At 40.4% G+C, this 20339-nt stretch overlaps 1 protein-coding gene and 1 long non-coding RNA gene across 3 annotated transcripts; one reads left to right on the top strand and one right to left on the bottom strand.

The window, feature by feature from the left end:
• Window positions 1-515: 515 nt before the first annotated feature.
• LOC124115001 (polyunsaturated fatty acid 5-lipoxygenase-like) lies at window positions 516-18534 on the bottom strand. The gene is made up of 16 exons (XM_046475775.2): window positions 18379-18534; window positions 16004-16487; window positions 15386-15430; window positions 14812-14940; window positions 14533-14630; window positions 14086-14221; window positions 13009-13104; window positions 11737-11833; window positions 11021-11138; window positions 10766-10858; window positions 10078-10138; window positions 8900-9005; window positions 8341-8432; window positions 6869-7042; window positions 3393-3556; window positions 516-2508 (listed from the first exon to the last, which is right to left on the bottom strand). Exons 1-16 carry the CDS (start codon window positions 18381-18383, stop codon window positions 2394-2396), a joined length of 2013 nt encoding a protein of 670 aa, XP_046331731.1. The 5' UTR covers window positions 18384-18534; the 3' UTR covers window positions 516-2393.
• LOC125376033 lies at window positions 4748-5819 on the top strand. Of its 2 annotated transcripts, none has more exons than XR_007218917.1 (3): window positions 4748-4944; window positions 5141-5190; window positions 5437-5527. It is a non-coding gene; the product is annotated as an uncharacterized LOC125376033 (long non-coding RNA). The 2 variants fall into 2 exon arrangements; XR_007218918.1 differs by lacking the exon at window positions 4748-4944 and adding an exon at window positions 5783-5819 and having other exon boundaries at window positions 4982-5190; window positions 5437-5486.
• Window positions 18535-20339: the final 1805 nt, after the last annotated feature.

The raw sequence follows: 20339 nt of genomic DNA, 5'->3' as shown, positions 1-20339 counted from the left end.
AAGGTCGAAGTAAGGCAGCCAAGTGCGAGATACAAGGTGATACAAAGATGTATGTTTTCTGGTGGTCATAGTGAAACAAATGAGTCCAGAGTTTTGAGCACATGAACTGTATATACATTGAACACTACTTTAATCAAAGTAATTCATATTTTCGTAATTTTTCTTTCACTTAATCTAGGTATAACTTAATATTGCCTCCTTTCACCTGTGCAAGTTATCGTTTCTTTGTATCAAATATAGCCTACTCTACTCTTCTTGAGCTTTCAAATTCAAGTATTAAAATTGACCAATTACATCTCGTTTCAAGCTTTGTATAAGTTAGATGAAAACCATTAACACATCATAACACCCAAAGAATACACTCTTCAAAAAAGGAAACGCACAGGTAGTATGTAGTTCATTGAACCTGACTACACAAAAACTCAGGCATATAAATTGGATATATGTTATTGGAAATTGTTGGTGGGCTGATAGTCGACAAACGGTGTGTCACAAATTGTCACTTGAAAACATTCTGAAGACCTTAATCGATTTATTTCGGATGGAGAAATCAATTGAACACAAAACAATACAATAAGACAGTTTGACATAAAATTGACTAGTTAAAATGTCTCTATCTTTAACATGAACAATTTTCACTAATGTGCTGTAAGGATTAGGCTTCACACTTAGTTAACAAGCCTGGCAAATGTAGCCTGCCCGTTTCACCATTTGTGAACATTGTTGGACACCTGTAGCCAACTAAAATGTGCTGTCTTCTGTATAGCTATTTAACCTACACCTAATAAGTATACTACATAACGTGCTACTCTATGTATAACAATGTAACATCATATACTGAACTGAATAAAAAACAATGAAAAAACACACAAACAAATTACAATTTATCGATGGCTAAGCAATGCATACATCTTTTGGATTTGTTGACTTTAGATACTGTTGGAATGACAATCAACTCGAGTTGGTTGTGATACAATTTGGTTACACCGTGTGAAGAAATTAGAACGCTGTAACACTTTGATAACCATGTATACGTTTTTGAAACCGCGACGTTATCACAGTGCGACACTGAGCGTTATACAAAGCCAGCTGACGGCCAGGCACAATAAGGGTTAAGAGTTGTGTGTTGAACCCGCCAGTGACTCGGGATAGTTACTTTGTGTATTGATATTTCTGTACACATATTTAGCTCATTTCCATCTGAGATTTCTTAGGCGACAAGCTAAACCCTAGTTGTAGGGGAACTATTATACACGATTCTCAAACTTCACACTTTGGATTTTGGTTATCGTAAACCAATGATTCAGTTTTTACGATGCAGTTTGTTGTTTGGGCGTACGAACAGATAGAGACACAGTGCAGTTTTATAAATGAATAAAGATTTTATAGGCGCTTACATTTCCGATTTCTCAACGATGATTGTCGCACAAGTCAACGCACTTTCAAGACCCACAAGCTGTGTCCACTCTATCGAAATGTAAAGAAATTAATTATTCTCTTTCAGTTAGTATAATCTGTTTCAGGAACGAACGTATGATTGTCATATGACGTCATAACAGTTCCTGTGAAATCTATGACGTGAATTCGATAAATTATCCAGCCTTGTCATACAGTGGCACACCTGTGTCAATCTCGATATCTAGGTCCAAAGAAATAGTTTGACAAACTCGAAATTCAACATAACACTATTGTGGCTGATGTGATGATGCAGGTTTAAAGGTGACAGTATCTCGATGTTGTAACGACCACACATTTAACACACACGAAAACCATTAAATAAACCCCCACTCTTTTGACACAATAACGTGAGTATAGCAGAGACATCAACTTTAGCATTATATATATCCATGCGCTGCATTTTACATTTAATTTATTGTTTAACTTCGATTTACAGATTTGCAGTACCAGGTTCGGTCGTGTCTTATCAAAATGATTCCTGTTGTGGCTTTGTTCTGTGAATTTCATACATACTCTACCTGCGCCCAAGACAATATCATATTATTGATCAAGAATATTAATAACAATGACGATTCATGGATAGAATAAGTTCCAAGTTAATGCCGTTGTGCAACTGTAAACAGTGTACAGATGTATTCGGGGGTCAGCGATTTGCATTATGTCGTTATTAAAGAGTGTGTGAGGGAGTTTGTTTCAACGCAGTTTTGACCAGTATTTCAGTTTCATCACGGCATGTGAGCTTAATAATGAAGGAAGTCCGCATTAAAGCATATCTACGAGAACGAGTATGGTGTTGTCAAATCACGACCCACCATCGGCGAATCTGTGATGCAAAACCACGATCCAAGGATTCTGACACACACAAGGAAGGCAACTCTGTACAGCGAATTGCGGCGACTTATACGACTGGGTTGTTTTAGTCTCGGGATCTGTCTCTATATACTGATAGAGTTCGGTATGGAGTCAGGATGGAGATATTCATAGGGCATGTCCAGTGACCTGTTTCTGGTACTGATTGACGTTCCAATACTCGCAAGGTCTTTCCGGAATCTGAAACACATGCAAGGTGTTAAAGAAACTCATTACTCCAAATTGATAATACCTCATGGATTGTCATTTCTGAGAGTTTCTCAGGGGACATTGTGAGCTGGGATTAAGGTAGCTTTGAACAGTGATTCAGTGATATAAAACGTAGTGTTACACTTTGGTGAATCCAACCTGGAGAGCTAAGGTTCTGACAAGCCTCCATGATCTAGTGGTAAAGCGTCCGCCCGGAGAACGGAAGGTCCTGGGTTCGATCCCCGGGTGCGTCATACCAAAAGACGTTAAAAGATGGTGCTTGTTGTTTCCCTGTCTGACGCTCGGCATTAAGGGGCTAAAACAAGGACTGGTCGGCTTGGAGTCAGTATACTGTGTCGCAGTGGGGTATTCATGTTAAACTGCTGCATGGTATCTCCGTGGGCTAGCACTATTAATCGGCATCAGTCCGGACTAGTACAAGCAGCCACACACACACATATGCATGCACGTCGCTATATAAGTGCAATAATCTTGGACGAGACGTTAAACCCCATTTCACCTCACCGCTGACAAGCCAAGGATCATAATCATTCGATGGCATGCAACTCTGCACAGCATTTTGCGAGGCCTTTGACCGCAGGGCGTAATTTTAAGACGTTTGTCCTGTAATTATATCCCCGTATACGCTGTTCATGTAGATGAAGCAAACATTCCACATATCACTAATCGTAATCGATTTCATATGACGTCATTAGCACTGGACTAACGTCATTTTGAAATAATTGGATAACGTTATTTTATTTTACAGTTGGGTCCTCTGCCAGATGCTATAAACATAGTGAAGGCAAATATACACGTAACAGTAATACGGGTTAAATAACACATTGCATGCTGTAACACTTGAAGGTACTCACTTTTCAACAATTTCCGTTGCTTTAGGGTCAAACACATATTGAACTTCAAAGTCACCGAGACTGTTCACTCCCTTCTGGCTGAGTATTTTGGTGACGATCATTGCATCAAAGGTCCTTTCCTTGTCGGGTAGCACATTGAGGATATCCGCTTCTGTTCTAGGGGTCTGAAATAAGCTTCCTAGAATGTATGTCAGGATTGAATGGACCCTACACTAGTTTGGCTGTTGATGGTATTCTATGAGTGAAAACAACAAATGCAACGGGAAGTATATCCTACTCAAAACAAGTCAAGGAACACCCGATTGTTTTCATATGGCTACAGTTAATGCCATAAGTAGTGGGTGTTGCAACACACAGCTTCCCAGTTGTGTAGCGTAGCATACAGATATGAGACGCCAGGCAGCCAAAATAACATTAAATTTACACCTGTCAGTCCACTACCATTCACTCATATCTACTATCTGTCAACAGTATCAAGCATAATTGGAGTTTTCAAGAATTTTCAGGGACATTGTTTCAAAGAAAAAAACACACCATCCCACCTTGTCTGCTGGGGGTAATACACACTAGTAACTATGCATGCTTATCCCACCATGTCTGATGGAGGTAATACACACTAGAAACTATGCATGCTGAACGCACCTTGTCTGATGGAGGTAATACACACTAGAAACTATGCATGCTGATCCCACCTTGTCTGATGGAGGTTGTACACACTAGAAACTATGCATGCTGATTCCACATTGTCTGATGGAGGTTGTACACACTAGAAACTATGCATGCTGATCCCACCTTGTCTGATGGAGGTTGTACACACTAGAAACTATGCATGCTGATCCCACCTTGTCTGATGGAGGTTGTACACACTAGAAACTATGCATGCTGATCCCACCTTGTCTGCTGGAGGTAATACACACTAGAAACTATGCATGCTTATCCCACCATGTCTGATGGAGGTAATACACACTAGAAACTATGCATGCTGAACGCACCTTGTCTGATGGAGGTAATACACACTAGAAACTATGCATGCTGATCCCACCTTGTCTGATGGAGGTTGTACACACTAGAAACTATGCATGCTGATCTTACCTTGTCTGCTGGAGGTAATACACACTAGAAACTATGCATGCTTATCCCACCATGTCTGATGGAGGTAATACACACTAGAAACTATGCATGCTGAACGCACCTTGTCTGATGGAGGTAATACACACTAGAAACTATGCATGCTGATCCCACCTTGTCTGATGGAGGTTGTACACACTAGAAACTATGCATGCTGATCTTACCTTGTCTGCTGGAGGTAATACACACTAGAAACTATGCATGCTGATCCCACCTTGTCTGATGGAGGTTGTACACACTAGAAACTAGGCATGCTGATCCCACCTTGTCTGATGGAGGTTGTACACACTAGAAACTAGGCATGCTGATCCCACCTTGTCTGATGGAGGTTGTACACACTAGAAACTATGCTTGCTTATCCCCCCATGATGGAGGTTGTACACACTAGAAACTATGCATGCTGATCCCACCTTGTCTGATGGAGGTTGTACACACTAGAAACTATGCATGCTGATCCCACCTTGTCTGCTGGAGGTAATACACACTAGAAACTATGCATGCTGATCCCACCTTGTCTGATGGAGGTTGTACACACTAGAAACTAGGCATGCTGATCCCACCTTGTCTGATGGAGGTTGTACACACTAGAAACTATGCTTGCTTATCCCCCCATGATGGAGGTTGTACACACTAGAAACTATGCATGCTGATCCCACCTTGTCTGATGGAGGTTGTACACACTAGAAACTATGCATGCTGATCCCACCTTGTCTGCTGGAGGTAATACACACTAGAAACTATGCATGCTGATCCCACCTTGTCTGATGGAGGTTGTACACACTAGAAACTAGGCATGCTGATCCCACCTTGTCTGATGGAGGTTGTACACACTAGAAACTAGGCATGCTGATCCCACCTTGTCTGATGGAGGTTGTACACACTAGAAACTATGCTTGCTTATCCCCCCATGATGGAGGTTGTACACACTAGAAACTATGCATGCTGATCCCACCTTGTCTGATGGAGGTTGTACACACTAGAAACTATGCATGCTGATCCCACCTTGTCTGATGGAGGTTGTACACACTAGAAACTATGCATGCTGATCTTACCTTGTCTGCTGGAGGTAATACACACTAGAAACTATGCATGCTGATCCCACCTTGTCTGATGGAGGTTGTACACACTAGAAACTAGGCATGCTGATCCCACCTTGTCTGATGGAGGTTGTACACACTAGAAACTAGGCATGCTGATCCCACCTTGTCTGATGGAGGTTGTACACACTAGAAACTATGCTTGCTTATCCCCCCATGATGGAGGTTGTACACACTAGAAACTATGCATGCTGATCCCACCTTGTCTGATGGAGGTTGTACACACTAGAAACTATGCATGCTGATCCCACCTTGTCTGCTGGAGGTAATGCACACTAGAAACTATGCATGCTGATCCCACCTTGTCTGCTGGAGGTAATACACACTAGAAACTATGCATGCTGATCCCACCTTGTCTGCTAGAGGTAATACACACTAGAAACTATGCATGCTGATCCCACCTTGTCTGCTGGAGGTAATACACACTAGAAACTATGCATGCTGATCCCACCTTGTCTGCTGGAGGTAATACACACTAGAAACTAAGCATGCTGATCCCACCTTGTCTGCTGGAGGTAATACACACTAGAAACTATGCATGCTGATCCCACCTTGTCTGCTGGAGGTAATACACACTAGAAACTATGCATGCTGATCCCACCTTGTCTGCTGGAGGTAATACACACTAGAAACTATGCATGCTGATCCCACCTTGTCTGCTGGAGGTAATACACACTAGAAACTAAGCATGCTGACCCCACCTTGTCTGATGGAGGTAACACACACTAGAAACTAAGCATACTGATCCCACCTTGCTTGAAGGAGGTAATACACACTAGAAACTAAGCATGCTGATCCCACCTTGTCTGACAGAGGTAATACACACTAGAAACTATGCATACTGATCCTACCCTGTCTGACGGAGGTAATACACACTAGAAACTAAGCATACTGATCCTACCCTGTCTGACGGAGGTAATACACACTAGAAACTAAGCATGCTAATCCTACCCTGTCTGACGGAGGTAATACACACTAGAAACTAAGCATGCTGATCCTACCCTGTCTGACGGAGGTAATACACACTAGAAACTAAGCATACTGATCCTACCTTGTCTGATGGAGGTAATACACACTAGAAACAACACATGCTGATCCTACCCTGTCTGATGGAGGTAACACACACTAGAAACTAAGCATGCTGATCCTACCTTGTCTGATGGAGGTAACACACACTAGAACCTATGCACGCTGATCCTACCCTGTCTGATGGAGGTTTTACACACTAGAAACTATGCATGCTGATCCTACCTTGTCTGATGGAGGTTGACCTTCAAGTGTCAGAGCGTATAATGGCGGGAAGCCGTAGTAGTCGTACTGGGGGAAGTTGACGGCAGCGTGCTGCACGCTGCAGGTAAAGATGAATGACGTCAACGTCAGGATAAGGTCATCTAAGTCCCGGAACTTCCCATTGCCAGGTATTCCCTGGCAAAAACAAAAGGCTCTCGGTATAACAAACTCGGTTTGTAACTCGGTTTGTGACGTATACCGTGCTAGTGGGTTTCACCGACTGGGTAACCTCTGGGCCCTCATCTGTTCGGGCTTTCCTTACACATTAATTGAGAACCGCGTGAGTGAATTTCATTTCTAAATTCATTGCAGTAATATCATGGCGGGGGCACGTCGGAGACATGTCGGGAACAGAACCCGATCCTTCGGTGTGACGTGCAAACACTTAAAAGACTAGTCTACCACGTCGCCCTTAACACAGTGATAAAACCCAAATACCAATTAATGAAAGCGGCGTTAAAACCAACTCACTCACAAATGCATGGCATTAGGTTTATAACGTCATTCACCAAATGTCACGAGAACACCCGTGAATTCTTTAGCTTGCATTTCATTGCAAGACTAAACATACTATTTCTGTTTGGTGTATGAGTATTTTTTTCATGTGACATTAATGTCAGTAATATCAACGCTATATCTAGTGTGCCTGTAATTGATAAGACGGGACAAAATAAACTAGTATCTGAACTAGTGATCGAAGTACGGTGACAAATAATCAAGTCACAGAGCCTGACCACCGGATCCAAATTTTAATTAGTTGTCCCGACAAACATGAGGTAGTGATTGCCTATTATCTCCCGAATCCCTACCGAATGTATTAGATATTACTATATATACTATGTTATGGGTTCCTACAGTTCCTGTTTTCGGCAACACGATAACCGTCACTGAAGCCCCTGTGCACATCCGACGGCAGATACAAATATAAGCATTGATGTCTGCACAGCAGTGGACAGGTGTCGTTGCGTATCTCCCTACACGAATGTATGTTCTCTCCTTAACATCTTTGCAATGGGAAGACATCATGTTATAAACGTAATTAGTAGGCCCAAGTCACATGAGCCGATTGAGATTTGTTTATTATTATATCACTTTATGTGCGATCTGTAAGTAAACATTACATTCCCTTGTTCGATTATATAACCTCGTGGGTATAAACAACATGCTCTACGTCTGCAGGTTATGCATCACTACACTGTCCATACACAGGATTTGTTTGTTGGTAGTTCAACTCCGCAATCAGCAACATTCCAGCTATTCCAGTCTGTAAATAATGGAATCTGGACCAGATAACCGAGTGATTGACATCATGAGCATCGGTCTAACATGAGTCACCCAGATCCCGTCAATCACTTCTTACGACAAGCAATGGTTGCTGAAGACCAATTCTAACCCGGCTCTCCACAGGTCCCATACACAGGAAGAAGTTCTACCTGAATGTCCATCCCGCCGTTCTCCCGTCTCTGAACCATTTCTCTGGCCCAGGCCTGCATTTCTGTGTCGTCAGCGAGACGCTGGGGTGTATCTGATGAGAAACAACACAATATTTGAATATTTGTTTAATTAACAATTGCTGCTTACCTGTTCCTAACCTGATTCCTAATGACTTGTTTGCTTCAGTAAAACAATGAAAATATACCAGTGTTCTTTGGCTTCGCTTCCTGAATACACTCCCATATAGGTTAAATAGAAATTCCAAAAGAGAATGTTCAATCGTTGCTTCAGAGCTTTATATATAGCGGTACATGTACACAACATTTCAAAAGTAACGTTCTGATTTTCTCTCGAAAGGTCGCGGCATTAGCTGAAAATTCTTGTACGGCGATATATGTGAATAGTACCGTTTGGTCACCGTTTCTGGATGCTTATATGGATCTCTTTCTCTTGAACGATTGATTAATCTTACAGACAGACTATATAACCTGCCACGTTGATACAATTAAATCACGCTGTTGAAGGGTTAATTATAATTGAATAGAAAATATTACTTACCGTAATATAGGTCAACGTAACTTGTGACGTACGTTTTTATTGCGTTGTACAGTAGTAAAGAGTCGTCGCGGTAGTAGTACCCAGGAAGAACATTCTCCTCGGACACCTGGGCAGAGGCATGTATACATATATTTCTCAGTGACCATGGACAGCGATACACCTTTATTGAAATGACATGGGAAGGATACTTTTAGATTATCACAAATGGATAGATTCTCACATATTAATATTGTTTGAACTGCTGTGTAATGACCACTCACAGTTCACATCGTCATCTTTGGATTCAAAGAAACACGAAATGATGGTCTAAACTGTACTTTCAAAGCAAGTACTGCCGAACCTCGTTGTCTCGAACTCAGTTGTGTCGAATTCCTGGTGGTGTTGAACAGTCAGGACCAGGCTAGATCAGATGAAATAAGATCGAATCGGATTTTTCGAACCCCAAATGAGTAAAAGAAATTTTCTAGTCCCCCGGGAATTCGAGACAACAGGGTTCGACTGAAGGTAATATATCTATACAAACAAATGTGTGACAGCCTCATGTCACAGCCTCTTTACGTTACTATTTGTTACAGTGTGTGATGTAATATGAAGTATATGCTACCTACTCTGTTACCCCCCAGAACGAAAGTCGACAGAAATACATACCGCAGAAATACTATGTAAAGAAGTTGATGTTTCATGCCGCGACAAATTGAATGTAGAATAATGAAAGAACCAGGTGTTATTTTACTTATTCTGAGTAGTATGTATATATGAAAGCTTCCATACACCTAATTCTCCGGTCTGGTGTAATGAATATTGGTATCTGCACAGAAACGAATACTTATTTCTCCGAAGACACTGACTTTGTGTTGTAGCCACTGTAACGCCCTCAACAGTTCAGCGTTTCCTGTCACTGTGACACTAAGGGAATGTTTGGAACATGACAGTTAACGCGAGTCTCAGCTAAGCCAAACAAGTTTTGCAGGACGCTCGCATGCGAGGTATTCGACCCTGGCTTGTAACAATGTAGTTAGCATCACAAACACAAATGACATAAAAACATCTGTGTATTCTGGTCGCGTTCCGAATAGAGTAATGATTCCAAACACAGTTAATGATAATTGCTACATAAATGTATTTGCCTGTCTTGTGAATTATCAACCGACTGTATAGTGTACCATTCCATGACTTACCCCTCTCCTTCGGAGGTCTTCGGGTAGTGTTCCCTGAATGTCCATCCGCCAGTCTTTTCTTCTGGAAACAGAAAGTGTTATAGTGAGTGAGAATGGTTTTACCCCGTTTTCAACAATATTCAGGCAATATCACGTCAGGGAACACAATAAAAGGGCTTCACATATTGTACTTGTGTTGCGATTCCTACCCGGGCCTTCGTCGTGACGTGCGAATGTTTTTACCACAAGTCTCTCAAACCGGAAAGACAAAGACACATCAACACAAATTACTGTTAAAATTCTTCATTAGCCACATACAATTCATACCAATGCTTTGTACATGTAGACCTTCGATCTTCACTGGTGAAGGATAATCGTACACCACAATGTTTTGTGTCCAACTGACTTTTATTTGGGTATTTCTTCTTAAAACGGATTTTATATGGAGGTGCATGTGTATATATTGTGATAATTAACGTATTTACGTCAGTTTGTCAATAGTGTGAACAGCGTGCAGAATGAGGTAATATGTGGACATATGCATTGTATAACACAGCTCTATACATGTGTTCTCTTATCGAACTGGACTATGTTATTGATGTGACGAGTCAAGAGCCACATCTTTTGAGACATGTCGCAAACCGTGATGTTACCAACGTTACAACAGAGACGATTAGAGTGTGGAATAATGAACCGTAAACTGTCCTACCCTTTCCGATTCAATTCCAGCACACCGTTCCTCCCGGCTGCCATGGTGCTGTCGATCCATCCATCAACAGATAGTAACCTCTCCACGGCAAACCTATATACACACAACTCGCCATCAGTTTGTCATAGGCACTAAGCATGGTTGTCCCTAGATTTCAAAGTCAAGAGTGTAATTATGAGATGCTGTTGCACTTTGTCACACAATTCCGAGGCTAAATTTATACAAACGAGATCCATTTCTTATATTGTCACGTACTTGTTGATGGGGAAAATATACAGGAGATGCGGTGCCAGGAGCTTGAAGATTGGGTGGGAGATGGATACATGTCTATGGAGGGCCAAAGTGACTCCTTCCATCAACAGATGGGTATATCCTGCAAGAAACAGCTTTGACAGTTAGTGCACATCATATATTATTAATAACATTATCCTTTAACCAACAACATGTATTGACTTTCATTTCCATGTATATTTCTCTCAGACTCTTTTGCAACACTATCACCGATATTGCTTTTGTGTAGCATAGCAGTGCGAGGTTACAACAATGCTTACGGGATTGCACATGACCGACACCATGTATTCGCACCCAGACATCAATGATCCAAACAATAGCAAGTACACCTCTAATGAACGCGCACGTATCACTTGAAGAGAGTCCAAGCTAGGGACAAACATATCTGGTTATTAAGTTCTAAAAAAATCCACATCATTGATGTACTGCAGATCAATCCAGAAGTTAATATTGACTCTAATGGTAGAGACACTGTCTAAACCTTACACATGACACGTCTAGACCTTGACTTGAAACTGACAGCAAAATGAGGAACATAGACCCTATTTAATAAACGAAAACATAATGAACCATTGAATGTACAGTGCTAAAGAAAGGTGAACGTTAGAAGGTTCTTCTACAGCAGAGCGTCGTGTGTGACCGTCAATTCTGTGTATGGAAGTGTTATTAGGTATACTGACCAAGATGGGTGAGCGACTGGTGGTAGGTGGCCTCTGCCTGGTTATACCACATCTTCACCAGAAGCCACGTTTTCGGGTCGTCAGATGGTAAAAACACCTGCAATATCGAAAGGTGTGCTGATACAATTTTTAGAGCCAACAAACACTGTCCGTAGTGTTTTATAAAAACAACATTTAAAAGAGAAGTAGTCGACCATTTAGTGTCATTAAACTTTGTCTTCATATTATGCCGAGAATGGTTAAAAGCTTATCAAAAATATACAAAACACTTTGTACGTAATTACTTAGAAAAAATGTTGAATATGCATTATAAGCTATGTCTTCATTGGGAATGTTCCACAAACTGGAAAATAGGTGAACCCGAAGCTCACTTGAAAGTATATTTTGGACTATATAATTTGTAATTAAAGTGTGCTACACTTTCAGTTATTTCCCCCAGATTCACACAGTATAAGCACAAGGTATTTACAGTTGTTATTTAAACAAGACTCATAAGCGGCCATCAACTAACCCCAGGCAATCATTGCGGGATACCATGAGGGCTTAAAGCCTGACTGAGAGAGACAGGTTCATAAATCACCTTCCATGACACCACTCCCGCTATCAAGTACACATCATCTAGCTAGATGATAATACCTGTCCAAATGAATATTTATTGTCGGTTTCCCTTAACAATGATTTACAATGGATACATAACACACAAAATATTTAATGCTATTTCTTGTGTAATGTATCCCTTGTAAATTGTGCCTGTTAATTCTGCATCCTGCATCCTGTCAACATGTGTACATGATACATCTGACAGAAATATCGCAGCTCACATACACATGTTACTGATAATTAATTAATCCAATTATTTTTATCACTATTAAACAATTGAGCGAATTAATTTTTCTAAAGTTAAAACCTCTGACAGGTGTGGTATACAATGTGTAAATAAGTCGTGTACTTGTGAATTATACCAGATAATGGATCCTACTTCAGAATGTTTGCCACTGCAAGGGGTTTGGTTTGAACACCGCTTCGAACAGTATTTCAAATCATATCACGACGTGTGGGTGGCACGTTTGAAGTGATGCAGAGCTTCGAACTTTACCACTTTGGTGAAACCAGTAAGCAAGGGTACTGAGCTGACAAACCTGGATGCATAATCAATGTAAATTAAATTTCGAACCATAGGGTTCTGGCACAGCGAATTGCGGTGAAACAGACGAATAGGCCAACAGGACTTTGCAATGACACTTGAGACGTATACAGTGATGTGATAATTACCGGGTTGTTAGGTCCAGGCTCCTGGAACAACTGTATGGCAACTGGGAGGAGTCGATCTTGGTTGTCCCTGTACAAGAGAACAATGGGGGCGCATACCTGCAACAAGTTGTGTTCATAATATTTCAGAAATGATACTTCGCGTAACACTTTTTCACGGTTGCGTAGTGACAAGACAAAATCTAACAAGGTGAACCTAACAAGCTAAAGCCTAACAAGAGAGAACAAAACAGGGTAAAATCTTACAAGGTAAAACCTAATAAGGTAAACCAAACTAGGTAAAACCTAACAAGTTCAAACCTAATAGTAAAACCTTACAAGGTAAAACCTGACAAGGTGAAACTTAATAGGGTAAAACATAACAAGTTAAACCTGAGAAGGTAAAACCAAACAGGGTAAAATCGAACAAGGTAAAACTTAATAAGGTTAACCAAACAAGGTAACACAATTTAAAACCTAACAATCAGAACAAAAGGTTCACCATAAAAGGTAAAACCTAACAAGGTAAAACCTGACATGATAAAACCTGGGAAGGTAAATCCTAACAAGGAAAAACATAAAAGGTAAAGCTGACAAAGTAAAATCAAACTGGTATAACAAGGTAAAACCTTACAAGTAAACCTAACAAGGTAAATCCGGACAATGTAAAACCTGTCAAGGTAAAACCTAATAAAGTAAACCCCGCAAAGTAAAACCTAATAAAGTAAACCAAGCAAAGTAAAACCTAATAAAGTAAACCAAGCAAAGTAAAACCTGACAAAGTAAAACTTACAATGTAAACCTGACAAACTAAAATTCATAATGTAAAACTGACAAGGTAAAACATAACAAGGTCAAACCTTACAGAGTAATCCTAACTCGGTAAAACCCGACAAGTGTTTAAATTGACGCTAAACTAACAGCAAGTTTGTAATTTCAACACGCCACGGCTTCTCGCTTTAGAATGTTTGATGTTTCATAGTGTCATTTCTTATCACTGCAGTGATTTGAAAAGGTCAGGTTTAAACCTACTTAATGGTTCGTTATTTGTTAAACATCATGACGTTTCTACACCCACAATAATCTTAAATCTTCACCAACCACATAGTTTTCACTTTTGCATTTGAAGTTGTGGAGAATTTTCAGATCACAAACGAAGAGTCTTTTATCGGACAACGCTTCTTCAACGGATTTCCCTTCCAGGACTGGCTCGAGGTCTGCTTGTGTGACAGCCAGTCTGTGAATATAAGTACGAACGTGAAGTTATACTTCATACATTGTAATAGAAGTAACTGTACGATGACCAAGAACTAAATTAAACATTGCATTATGGAGTCTGTGTCGACATGTCAATATTGCAACATAACATACTTGTCATAATAGAGAGGGTGAGGGAGAAGCTTCCCTGTAGGAAATAATATGCGAGGGCAACGGAAGTAATGGTGTTAACAGAGGAGGAAATGAGCTCCTACAAAGTCCACACGATTGCATTTACGTGTGAGGAATCACATTTGTGACGGTATAAGAATATCTGAGGAGAAAACTCACTTTTGTGGAATATGAGAACACAGTTGAATAAGTGCAGGGCAAACCCCGTTGAGCCTCTGATAGCCGAAGAACGAGTCGTCTCTCCAGGAATGGCTAGTCTGTAAAGAGTAGACACATCACGTCTTTAGTGAGAAACAAAATAATCAAAAACAAATTCACAAGTAGTAATGAAATATAAATGAAATATCAACATATATATTATCAATACGAGTGAGTGCTTAAGCATTGTGCACCTATGTTACATTTGTTTATTGAGCTAATGACAAAGGAGATAATTACCCATGGTTGGTTGAATATTTCCCTGACGTACACGTTGCTAATGTCATCAAGACTGTTCCACCTGCCTGTTGTGAACATCGTGATGCGGCTCTGAACTATGAGATTCATTTTCAACTTCTGTATATCCCACTGAAAATGTGACGAAGTTGCAAGTAAAGTTAAATTGAATAATTAGTTGATTAAAACATCTGAAATATATTCTTGTAAACATACAATAACAACTCTCACGAGACAGAGCAATACTGTAATCAAGCAGGTTCGAAGTTCTACATGTATGACTATCAAATACTTAAACAGTCTTACGATAACCGTAGGGCTCCCTTTCTAGAGGGACCCATGTTGCCTTAGATCACGTCATTATGAACACGACTTCATGAACTAGAGATGTATGATATATAACAGTGAGTGTATTTAAAATTCCGATTCAAATGGGATATGTTATTAAAGGTTAAACAACTAAATTCAAACATATTGTAAGGTTGTATATGCAGTCAGTTTGCTTCTGTCTAATGAAATAGACGATTGCGAAACAGAATGCAACCCTTTTGAAATCGCCAAATTAGACACAACTTACCCGGTATTGCCTTGAAAACAGCTCATCAGCAGGTAATTCCTTGATCTGAACACAGAAAATACAATGGAAAAGCAAGGTTTGTTTGGTTGGTTCGTTTGTTGTTTAACGACGCACTCCGTAATATTCCAGCTATATGAAGGCGGTCTGTAAATAATCGAGTCTGGACCAGACAATCCAGTGATTGATATCATGAGCATCGATCAACGCAATTGGGATCGATGACTCGCATCAACCAAATCAGCGAGCCTGATCACCCGGCCCCGTTAATCGCCTCTTACGACAAGCACAGTCGCCTTTGTCGCTGAAGACCTATTCTACCCCAGATCTCCACGGGTCGGAAAAGCAAGGAGTTAAGAATGCCTATTATGGAGACAAACGTTTGGCAGCTGCAACATTTTAAGAACATGGATGAATTATATGAATTATCGATGAGTATATCTCCCTGATAAATGTATAATGAATAAAAGATATCCATACTTTCTTATCAAACGCATGAACCGTGTTTATAACACTGAGTAGATGCGAGAAATCAACCGCGAAGGAAATGCTTCCCCCAATATTAAAGAGTGTTTAACACGCAATGTTATCCTGGTCAGAGATTCAGTGACGGTGACTCACCGAGGCCGGGAGAGTTACATCGCTGGTGTCCACTACGTAAATTCTGCGCTTGTCCTCCAAGTCCAGCCTCCTCTGCTCCTGTTGGGCATCATCCTGTGGAAGGAAGGTGTCATTTTCCCGGAACACGTAGTGGTAGTGAGGTCGCAGCCACCTGAACACGGGGAAGATGTACACGTCTCCGTTAGACTTGTTCTCCACTGTGATCCTTTCAACGTACCAGGAACTTCCAAAGCCCGAGTCGTCACGGAATATTTCAAGCTTGCTAAGTTTGTTTAAGAATGCAGCCTTATCCTTTGGCAACTGGAACACATCTAGATTTCCTTTTTCAAAGTCATTCCTGAAGAAATAGTCAAGACTGAATTTGTCTGTTGATGATCCTTGCTCATCGTGAAGTATAACAGACACATTTGCATCTGTACCTGCTCCTTGGACGTCCCCAGTTCGTACATGAATAACAAACTCATGATTGACGCTGGAAGCCATGCTGAAATAGAGAAATGGGTATTGTGGAGAAACACCGCTCGTTCAACCGGCTGTGACTGAGACACACAACCTTGTGTCACCACTGCGCAGACTAATCACTGCATATATGGCTAGGAATGGGAAATATTCAAGCGTATCCGTCACCGTGTGCTCATCTGCCACTATATCATAGCCTCATTGTAACGCACATCCAGTTGTCGTGTTACACCAGGATACATCATCTCACGTATCTCGTACACACTTGCTAACATTTCTAAGGCTAGCAGTTGTATTCGTATTGAACCCAGCGGTGTGTATAGGATAGTCCACTGGGTCACGGTGTCTTGTCGTTCAAATTGTTATTTTGAATCTAAGACTATTTCAACAATTAGGCAGCATGATCGTAGTAGACTAATCTACTGAAAGCATGGCAAACTTTCGAAATCCTTTGCACCTGAAAGGTTTAGACAACATTGTTTTGATAACCGAACCCTGTGTGAGTCACGTGAGATGTGTTCCCCGAGCCTTGCTCACGTCGCTATTTAGAGAATTGCATTTTGGATCGTTGAAAGTTATTTTCAGAAACAAAAGAGCCTGTATATCTTAATACAATTTCAAAGATACTTACCAACTTCACTGTCCCTCTTATAAATTATTCTTTTGAGATATACTAATTTAAAATCTCTATATATGGTGATGTATCAACAGTGTTGCAAATCTCAAACGATATACATTTCACGCTCTTACAGTGTCGATATTTAGTTTAATTTGACATTGATAAGATAATTACAATAGATGATCTCATTTTGAAATGCACTGGACCTTAGCCTTATGTATATTTTTCTGTATTCTAAAATGATGAGTTTACACATTCACAAAAAAAAAAATCAATAATGTTATTCTTTATTCTTTTAATCCAATAGACATCTGTGTTGCACAATTTCATGTTATTAATTAAATGTTGTGTTTCATGTTTTTGTATAAATGTTCATGTACATTGCATTACACATGCACGACTTTCGAGCAGTCATTATGAGTAGTATCTACTACACAGATATAGAAACTTAGACACAGCCACAAGGAATGTTCTTGGTTTGCATTTGCATTTATGTCATAAGAGAATGAACTGTTTTTGAAATCAGATTTATTATATCATATCTGAGAAATGCTTCACACATTTTATTCATTAGGGATATAGGACCGGGGTCTTCGGCATGACGAGCGAACGCTTTAACCACTAGGCTACTGACCGGCCAGGATAAACTAATTCACATCTGTGATAACTCACGGCACAAAATGATGGCCACATTTTACAAGGGGCAGAACAATATGAGCAGATCCTAGTTTTCAAACGATGCTGACTGGTACGTATATTACAACTAACTGACTGGTTGATAGATGCATAGTAGATTAGCATTGGGTATATTTATAAGAATTTTCAGAATAAAACAATGAAATCAGAGGTCAGAGGAAATGTTGATATTACAGTAACATGTAAAATAAGTTCCTTTATTTGCACGTTATATCTGCACGGATGAATAACAACAATGATCCGCGGTAAAGGCCTGTCAAACCAATCAGTGAGAAGGGAACCAGCGCGGAAAACGACAGGTTGGGCCTTCACAAATGATGTCATGCAAACATAAGAGATCGTGACACTTATAATTTATTGATTTACAATCAAAACAATTCAAAGGCATGCTTCAATTCCCATATATATTCCATATAGGTATGTTTTCTTAATATTTCTTTTTATCGTGTAAAATGTCACTGGATGTTGTTGCATATACGCGTACCACCAGGGCATACCGTGGAATGAATTACATTGTTCGGGAGCCAATAAAATACCAACAGCAGATACTGTAAAAATAATGTAATGTACTGTAAAGTAGCTGAAAGAAAGTACAACTTACCTCATTCACAAAAGTAAAATCCTATTAGCCGCTGACTCTAGTTCTGACCGAGAAGGTGGATAAGATGTTATCGGCGTGGCTTGTATTCATGCATTTGGAGACCTGCGCTTTTGAAAAATCCTTCCTGAACGTTTGTCATGCACCAAATAGCAAATTGAAAGGAGACATTCATTCGTCCTCGAAGTCACCTACTACTCTGGGCGACCCTGTCTAGCTCTTTTTTATGATGTAAAGCGGTAAAGCGGTGAGACGAAAATAAAATATCAGTCTGTCTGTCTAGTGTCTGTCTGTCTCCACGGGTGTCGTTAGCAATCTCCCAGGCAGGATAGTAAATTCGCTGTATATTAACCAACTGGCCGCTTTAACTAATTAAGTTAGTAGATCTCATTAGGTTTTTCTCTCAGGGCGCTGATACACGTCAGCCGCCTGGTGGTGTCATTCGGGATTCTCCGCAATTTACCCAGAAGGTGGAGTTGTTCAGGTGATCCCCAAGTGTTCAATTGGAACATCCGCTCACAAGTCGTGATGTGTCATCCACGTACAAATGGTAATGCAACTGGTTGGAGCACTTGATTTCTATCTCTTTGAGCGTTGCCATGTGTGATAACTCGGCGCGTTTTCTGGTCATCGCAAATGCCTTCCTTCCCCATACCATAACACCAACTCGTCCAAATGGGTGGGCGTCCTGGGTGTACACACGTGCAAGGCGTGCCCTCTGCGTCTATACACACGGACTCTCCCATAAACTGTCTTGAAAATAGTTTTTTTTAATTAAAGTCATAATGAGTCTCTCAAACACAATCGGCGGCACGGGTGGCCCAGTTGTCTGAGGTGCCGCAGTTGGCTGTAAAGAGTTGCGTCCCTTGGGCACGCCAGAAACGTATGCTGGTGGGTTGGAATGCCAGTTCGCCTTTTGGCTGCATAAATCATGAAATATTGTTTAAATATTCTTAAACCTGGTGTTAGATGTACATTCTTCAAGTTTGATGTGAACGTGTGTTCATCACCTAGGGCTTGTGTTAGAACTGATTCTTACTTATCACCATCCTTTAAATGTAGCACTGGCATTCGTCAAGCGTGTATCCTGAGTCCCCAAATCTTCATAATTTCATCAACTATCTTGCCACAATCTAATTCTAGTTTGGCTTTTGCTTTGCCTGAATTATGCAAGATGATGGTAATGTTTATCCTTTAAACGATGGCATTCATCAATATCATCAAATGCATAGCTGATGGCATATTCGACCTACACATCAGTTTTACAGACGTATATCTTACATAAGTCAGCTCTACACTATTGTCAAGATTTAGATGTAGCTGTCATCAGTTGATGATCCACCCATCAGCAAAGGTTGGTATCCTCAGCATATACTTCCCCATCAAGCAGATAAAATTATAAAAACTCTTGAGGATAATGGTAAAAAACAAGTGGCCATCTCATAGAAAAAATATTTTTATTTTGATATGGTTTTGGATTTACATGGCTTTCTCAGGACATGGGTTGCATCTCATTTTTGATGGCAATCTCTGAACCGAGATTTTATAACTGCTGCTTTCAATATTGGCATCACTCCCTCGACGCATTATCTAACTGTAACTCTTATTCTCAGTTTAAATCTTTACAAAAGGTAGGAACCTATTTAACTTGTGACCTTCTCTCTTATCGACGGAACATATTAAACATGTTTCTTCAGACGTGCTGTTAAATGCAGCCGCCATAACAGACAATATGCATAGTATTACATGTTTGATTAAATTCCTTTGTCATTACTAAAGATTAGAAGCAAATCACCTATCCCTGTGAAGCGCACTTTCCTCCAGCCGTTTATTTAGCAAGTACATTTAATCACCCCACCCACCCCCACCCACCCCTATCTTGCTTGTATTAAGGATCTAGGGGCCAAAATTACTGAGTAAAGTCTGTCTGTATATATCTGTCTGTCCGTCGGCGAACGACTGAG

The sequence above is a fragment of the Haliotis rufescens genome, unplaced genomic scaffold (assembly GCF_023055435.1).
Source record: "Haliotis rufescens isolate VD_foot unplaced genomic scaffold, xgHalRufe1.0.p SCAF_7, whole genome shotgun sequence".
NCBI classification, from domain to species: Eukaryota; Metazoa; Mollusca; class Gastropoda; order Lepetellida; family Haliotidae; genus Haliotis; species Haliotis rufescens.
Note: the sequence above shows the minus strand (reverse complement) of the source record. Positions and strands in the feature narration are given on the sequence as shown.